The following is an 8068-nucleotide window of genomic DNA, read 5'->3' on the forward strand; positions in this document are numbered from 1 at the left end:
AGGACAGCGGTGGCTACGCTCGCTGTTAGCGGGAGGGAAATCCTTTTCCGTTCAAGCCTTCGATTCCCGCTTCTGTTTTTTCCTATTACGCGCCTGCTCGTAAATTATCATCACTGAGAATCACCACTGAGTGGAGTGGCTGCCGTTTCAAACACTTCGTCTGAGCGAGCGTGAGACGTGGATCGAATTGACACGCCTATGAATACCTGAATTATGAGTGGCAGATATCTACACAAACATCGAATATGCTGTTATGCAGGCGCACCGGATCTATATGTTGGTATCGAGTGTTCTTTCGCACTGTTCCAGGAGCCGCAACTATGTACGACTCTTTTTATAGATTGAGCGGCCGATCATACCTCACGATGATGTTTGAGTGTTGAAGTGTACGGCATTGACAGTAAAACACGGAGGGAGTGTGGGTTCGAAACCGGGCATAAACACGTTTTGTGCTAATAGAAACAATCAGCCATGTAAAGCAATACTTAGTTAAGATGAGCGCACCGTACATAAAAGCCGAGGGATTTGAGCAACGAACATGTACTCTTGGAGCCTTCGTTTTCATTTGTGATAACACGGCACGTTGTTTTAACATATCGCTGATTTTTTACGAAGTTTCCTGTGGTTATTACAAATATTAAATAAGATAGATTCTGGCTGAGACAATTCTAGCTGCTTTAAAAGATCGGTTGTTCGCGACAAGAAAGTAAACCCTTGGAAGTTTCCACACTTTGGTTCGATGTCTTTCATATAATATATGAGCTCGGCCAGGGACTGCTTGACGGTGGAATCAGATATTCTGATTAAAGACTGATATTTGCGCAGATCAGATCTGACTCCGTATGTACTACACTACCGATACTCGAGTCGTATGTAAGCAGACACATATACTACGGGCGTCGTAAGTGAAACCGTAAGACGCAGCTTCCGATCGCTGACGAATTGGCCTGGTATCGGCTCACTATTTGACTGACTCAATTACGAGTTGGGACAACTATTACTACTTTTGAATGCTTCGCGATCACACGACAACTGCCGCTAAACCTAAAGACTGGGCCTAGGCAGCGTAAACTTCGTTTCCGATCTAACCCAAACAGATTACTTACCGCTTGAAAGATGCCGTGTTTGGCCGAAGCAGCTAGAGAATGAAATGAGTTCCGGTCTCATGTAAAGAACGATTGGGTTCCTATATGCGCAGACCAATCTATGATACGATTGTATCGTTGAACATTTTGCTCTTCGACCACTGGCAATTGTAATTAACTCGCTTGTAAGGCCCATATTCTGTACTCTGCACTGCGACATGTACTCCCAGGACTTCATGGCTTCGCTAGCTGAAGGTTGTAACCTATAGGGCATGCTCTGACTTACTGACATGTTGTCGAAACGCTCAGTGCTTTGAAGTTATCAAAAACCCAACTATGAGACATGGGTGCATTACACATAGACTACTACTGAACAAAGGTAAACTTGAAACGAACTCAGCCTCGGCTGCCGAGATCAGTTCTTTTGCTGGCGGTCGTAGCATTTGTGCGCGTGTAGCGCAAATGCTTAGCGTGAGGATTTCGTCATACGTAGTAGACTTAGTGTGATACAAGGTTCAAGCTGGCTCAACTGGAACCTGACGTGAGCTGGAACCTAGACGACGACGTCAGTTCCGGTACAGATTCATTTGTATTACTGACAATGTTACTGCCAAGCTTCCCCTATATCTATTAAGAAACTGTCAGGAATCGATCAACATTGAAATAAAGTTGGCCAAAAGCTTTGTGTTGTTACAGAGACCACTGGTATCTCGCTCGAACATCGTTTTTTCTACATACGTATACATAATTATAGCAATTTTCTGGAGGCTTATCAAATAACGTGAGACCCACATTTCGATCTTATAATGATAGCTCGGGTTTTTTTTAACAATTTTGTTCCATTTTAGTGTAAAAAGTCCGAAAATTTGTTTCGAGTTAGGGTTGTTTCAACGGACTCTAAGATTCTACCAATTATGGGTAAGGGATAACTTCTAAAGCTGTAAGTCTGAATCGACAAAAAAACAGGTGTGAATTATTGTAAATTGTTTGTTTGTTTTTTCATAAAATTGGCTCGATAGGTTTATCTATTGTTAGTTAAGGAACCCGATCGACGGTCAATTTTCTTCTATTTTACGATATAATACAATCGTATTCTGCTATCTGGTTGGTAGATTATGATACAGGTCAACCTTTGTTGAGACATCGGTGATTTCTGGGCATAGCATTTACAACGACGCAATTTTGAACCGGTAAAAAAATTATGTATGAACAAACCTTCCGATCAGTCGAATATCGAAAAATGGTCAAAAATGAGTCATTTTCAAAGCATGATATTCGAGATTGAATCGAAAGACTGTTTCTGTTACCGTCATCTGCTCGAGACCGTGATTCTGGGCGCCGTAAGCAATACATTACCATCCCAACATGTTTTACTTTCTCTAATAAATAACGTACTGTTTAGTATTATACCATAACAAACCTCAGCCGCGTAACAAACCTTAAATAGCCCTTCATTACTTAAATACATGTTTGGTAAAATGAAACAGTGTACATTAAGCGTTAAAAGTTAAACAACAACGGGACAAACCTCGCAACGCGTTTTACCTGCGCAAAACTTGAATTTCTAAAAATTTTAACAACCTCAGTTCGACTGTATACGAACGTCCGTATGATTTATAGTGATCAGGGTGCACCGGCCTCTCACCGTCCCAACAACGGTCTCCGTCGCTTGCCCCACCTGAACTATTTCGTTAATGTTTGAATTTTCCGCAGTACTCAATGACACACTACGTCACATTATCAACAACAGTCGTTATGTCGTTGCAGGCGTCCAGCCCTCAAAATCACATGTTGTGACAAAGACCGCATTATCCGCCTTCTCGAAGTATTAGGCTCAACACAGAGGAACGTATCTTCAGCTACCAGTCTTTGATTTGCGTATCTTCTCAGGACATCTTCAACTTGCGTAGTGACTAGCCGATATCTGCGAGTTTCTGCATCTTCTACAGGTCTACAGCTACCCTGTGTTTGAAGTCGCCTTTCTTCCCGTGTCTACTTGCGTGAGTTTGTCGATCCATTTTTGTGTGTATGGTTGTGTATAGTAGAAGTCGCGCCTTGACCCGTCGCCCGTTCCATCAGTTCGAGGTTGTCATCATGACTTCGCCAACAATGGTGAGCGTCATCTGCACTTTCGACTGTCGGACGAAAATGAAACAAACACCGACTCGATCGACCTCATTTGAGGAACTCGGGATTTTGGACTTCGCTGGTGGCGACCGTGTTACGCAAGCGCGAGTCAGCTCTTTGTCTATTAGTTTATTCATTGCTTAGTTAGTACATTCAGTCGTACGTAATTCAACCAGAGCATCCGAAAGCCATCCATCAGGCTTCGATCATTAAGCATGAACAAAATCTAACCAAACCGAAATAAACCTAGCCTCCTAACCGCGCCCCATTTAGTCCTAGCCTAAAACTGTACTAGCCGCAGACCCATTACCTGCAGCACAGCGCACAAACGTTCTACCTGCCTCTCTTACCTTAAAGAAACTCAATCCACGGCAGCGAAAGACGTAAACGACCGAGCGGCAACAACATCGCCAACAACGCTAACCACACAATTTTAGGTTGAGACGACCCTGGTAGTCGTAGCAACGGCTAGCGTAGTTGCATAGATCTGTGCGCTTAGGTCTTCAGCTCTGTAGTGTATAGTCAGCTTTTGCCCAGGAACCGATGATGGTGTTTCCGCTCGACGCTCAACGTAGAAGCATGCCTGCCCTTTCGGAGACATAGATCATATGTGTAAAACTAAGACCCCAAGGAGTAGCATCGATTTACCGTCTGTGCTTTTCGCTTTTAGCCACTAATGCTCGTATTTAGAACTATCTTGTAAGTATAGAACGTTCGCATCATCGGCATCTGCCAGTTGACTTCGGTGTTGCAGCTCTTTCATGAAGTTCTTGGCTGGCCGCTGGATCAACCAACCAAGTAAGGCGCTGGCCTGGAGGGGGCCGAACCTCGCGGCCCGAAGCGCAAAACGCACTTCGCCGTCATGCGTTAGAAGGCGGGACGTCCCGACGTTGCCGGGCCTTTGGCGTTGAAGCCGATATGTGCCGACGTGTGGAGAGAAGGCCAAAGCTAACCTCCTCACCACAACTTCGAATGAAGCGCTTACCGGTTACGGTGGAGCAGCGCTCTATTAGACTACTAAAGCGGGACTACAAAAGCATGCGTTTGTGCTGACGCAGACGTCAGTGTAAAAAACATGGTCGTGAAGTCTTGAGCGCGTGCAGTTCATTGAGCGTAAAGAACTTGTCAAGATCGAGATAGAGTACACGCGTGTGTAACGCAGCACAGAGAACTTTAAGTACAAGGGAAAGAACAAAAAAAGCCAAGAAGTTCTGACGGTGGTGACGCAGTAAAAGGGTAGAATCAAGCTAATTATAACGATAGTTCAGTAGTACCACATCGTGCGTAGGAGCGCTGGCAGCACCTTCTCTGTGGCTGATATGGATAACGCTCTAATGAGTTTACGTGCTTTAAACGGCAGTGACATGAAGACCGCGAAGCTCAGCTTCAGGAGGTAATTATTCCAATGATTGTCATTACATTGAGGTGTTTCCTGTTAAAAACGGTGACAAAACCCATCAAAGGAGTCAGCAGAGAAACAGAGAACTAAACGAAATTACACAATGGGTCAAACGCCCCTGCCTTCCACAGACATGCATTAAAGCTAGCTTCAGGCTTATAAGATAGATGTACCTCACATTTTTTTTTCGTTTCAAAGTAATGAAAAGCGTATACACATCCAATAACGAACATGCATGTTTAAAATAGCTAAACATGATCTGATAAAAGTCAACCATTTCTTCTAATGAAAAAAAACCCTCAATCTGGTTATCTCCCCAGGTGTTCGAACATCGCCCCAGGCTACAAGGCCGCCGTCGAGCGTCGCAATGAACGGGAACGCAATCGCGTACGCCAAGTCAACAATGGTTTCGTTGTGCTCCGCCAGCGAATTCCATTCGCAAAGGCCAATAAAAAAATGTCCAAGGTTGAAACACTGCGTTGTGCAGTTGACTATATACGCCAGTTGCAGCAGCTCCTTACAATGGACGAATCGATATTTGGAAGCAGCGCCTGCCCGGCGAACCACAACTCGTCAGAAGTGAGCACTGTTGTTAATCCGGCCCCAGAAGCGTTATCGTCCCCATTGGCAGAATCCAATCCCGTAATTCCATCGAGCTCATCACCAAATATGATGCGCAATTCTTCTATAGCATCTATAATGAGCTTTCATGATGCTGATTTTGGAGTGCCAATCGATCTCCAACCCCCATGCTCGACGATGGCCTGTTACTCTCGAACAGACTCGCCTCTGAGCTCACACAGCGTCGAAACATCATGCGAAACGCCGACGACAATAAGTACAGCCAATAATTCCTATCAGCAATTTCCACCCGAACAGCAGCTTTGGTACGACTGCTATTAATTATGATTAACTTAACCAGATAACTGTAAATAGAAACCTATAAGTCACTGGTAGGTAGCCATCGAAATTAAGGTGAGCTGACAACTTTGCTCCATTTTTTCACCATGTCTGAATCGCTCCGCCATGTTCGGCACGCTTCTCCCAAATGTCCTGACCCTCCCCTTACCCCGTGCATCAGTAAATCTTCCCGATTAGCATCAGCGAATAGTGTTCAATTCGGAGCAGTGCTCACACTTCGGCTACATGATATCGATTAATGTATGTGCCTCAGTCGAAGCTGCCTGCTCCGGTTGACTACTCCCAATGGCGCATGTGCTATAGAAGGGCGCCGATTATCCATAAAATAGTTCAATCGCTCAAATTGCCTGAACCCTGTATGAAGTGTACCGTATTTACGCTTGAGAGCACAGTCGAATCACGGACTCTTCATTGATCGTGAACGTCTTTCGACCGTGGGTTCTGCGTCTTTCGGCGGCAAAGCGCACGTTTTCGAAACAACAAAGTAGATAGTCGCTTTGATTTACCTCTAGCGACCTCACCTGCTAGAGGCTACACTCGGGTGGACTCGCGGCTCGAATAAGCAACAGGGCTATTCCTCGCGTCTTTGGCCCTTTCGTTCTTTCTTTTGCGCGCCTATCTGAATACTCGACGTTGGCCCTCGCCGAGCTTGACTTCGCTATTTATGAAGCCACAAAGTGTGGCTAACGCCGAAAACGCCCACGCAAAATAGGCCGTAATCATAATGCGCATACAATGGATGTGACGGAATATGAGAACGTGACAGTTGCCATAGGTCTTCAGATACGGTCTCCCTCAACACGGAAGTTGTCATCTCTTCAGATTTGTTTTCTATGACAGTACAGTGGAGGCACTAGGAATGCAGACTTTGCAATGAAATTATGGAGTTTTTGGGGGACTGGTGTGAGCACGAAAAGATAACCAGAGAACTCGAATCAACCAAACAGAAATCCCACAGTGCGTGTGACGCATCGATGGAAAGCAGTCTGGGACTGGGTCGATATTACAGTCAGCTCGATGGGTGCTCACCCACGGTGGAGCACGAACTGATCGTCCCAAAAGATCATTAGAGCGTGCAGATCCTTATGGAAGAGTGGCTTTGGTCCAGTGGTCATTAGCCGTTGTACATACTGCTTGTATATATAAATGTAGAAGTAGTCATGGCGGTATCAAAGGAGTGGAGTATCTCACCCTCTTAAAAGGAAGGCGAGAACGAAAAAAAAGAAGACGAAGTTATATATAAATTGACAGGGAGTGATAAACAATACTCGTACCGAATGTACATGTAAATAAAGTTTTTTTTAAAAAGTCTATTCAGTTGTTTTTACTTCTAGGTATGAGTTATCTATCCCTCAGATGGCCGAGCTTAAATCAAAATTCGAAGTCTGGACAACTAGGACCCGCTGCGAACTTGGAGCCTGCTGGCTTGAATCCTGTGATAGAGCATACGCCCATACCAAGCATTAAGACTCCGTGTTTACTGTTAACGGTGATATCGACCCAGATTAATAGGAGTTCTTATTAGCCAATTTTGACATGCAGTCTTAGGCTGCTAGCCAAGTACGGGCAATGTGAGGCGAAGTGAAGTTGCACTTCACGACCCTCAGTATAGGCAAAGAAAATAGCAGAGCCGAATGTCTGCGCGCAAGTCAAAAAACAATCATCGAAGAAAACAATACGTTTTTAGTGATATTTATTTGTAGTCGAAGGCGTAAAACCTCGGCCCATGGCAATCACAGAAATAGGTTTCTAGTCCTTAGCCTCCAAATGCTGACCCTAGGCTTCTAGAGACTTTCGTGGTCTGGTCCTTGGCCTTAAATGCCTCAATGCTCCGGCTCTGAGAGGTTGTCGACGCTTCTTCGGACAGGTATAGACGCTTGCTGCGATGCGAGATTTAGCAACAATCAGTTATATCTATCGGAACCAAAACTAGCTTGACCCTTTCACAGGCTGGTAAAAATGAAGATCAAGGAACTATTTACTGACATTTATATTAAAATACAGTGTGGCCATGCAACAACCTTTCGTCAGGCAATATCACACGGATTTTAGAGCTAAAGAGTCGTCAAAGGTCACATTTCGTGGTTTCCCAACGTAATCTAAAACAAATGTGAGTTTGGGCTTGCTAAAAAACCTGGTAACATTCAGCAATGAGCTTGGTGCAATATTTGGGAATCTGCCAGCGATAATCCATTGGAATCGTCTCCTGCTATCAACTCAAGATTTAGACCAAACAGCATGCTCGGACTACACAAAACCAACCAGCTGAATTATATCAGTGCACTATTATGGAGACTGAACAATCGAGTAAATGTTGCGTCGCTTTTTTGATGCTTGTGCCTCCGTCTGTCTAAAAATTCAGGCCTTTATTCCGTTGTATCTATTATATACGTAAACAAACAACATGCTAGATGTACCACACAAAGACGAGCCGTCTGACACTTTTTGCTTCGAAAGCAATTTACTCTATCATAAAGCACAGTTTTCTACAATTTTTAAAAATTGGCTATCGCTGAAAATGGCTAGATTTCTGTTT

At 44.3% G+C, this 8068-nt stretch overlaps 1 protein-coding gene across 1 annotated transcript; it reads left to right on the top strand.

Moving 5' to 3' along the window:
• The first annotated feature begins 4320 nt into the window (after positions 1-4320).
• On the top strand, positions 4321-6845 carry LOC111262436 (uncharacterized). Its single transcript, XM_022836700.2, has 2 exons — positions 4321-4605; positions 4932-6845. The coding sequence occupies exons 1-2, from the start codon at positions 4532-4534 to the stop codon at positions 5512-5514; spliced, it is 657 nt and encodes a 218-aa protein (XP_022692435.1). The 5' UTR covers positions 4321-4531; the 3' UTR covers positions 5515-6845.
• Positions 6846-8068: the final 1223 nt, after the last annotated feature.

The sequence above is a fragment of the Varroa jacobsoni genome, unplaced genomic scaffold, assembly GCF_002532875.2.
Source record: "Varroa jacobsoni isolate VJ856 unplaced genomic scaffold, vjacob_1.0 scaffold_663, whole genome shotgun sequence".
NCBI classification, from domain to species: domain Eukaryota; kingdom Metazoa; phylum Arthropoda; class Arachnida; order Mesostigmata; family Varroidae; genus Varroa; species Varroa jacobsoni.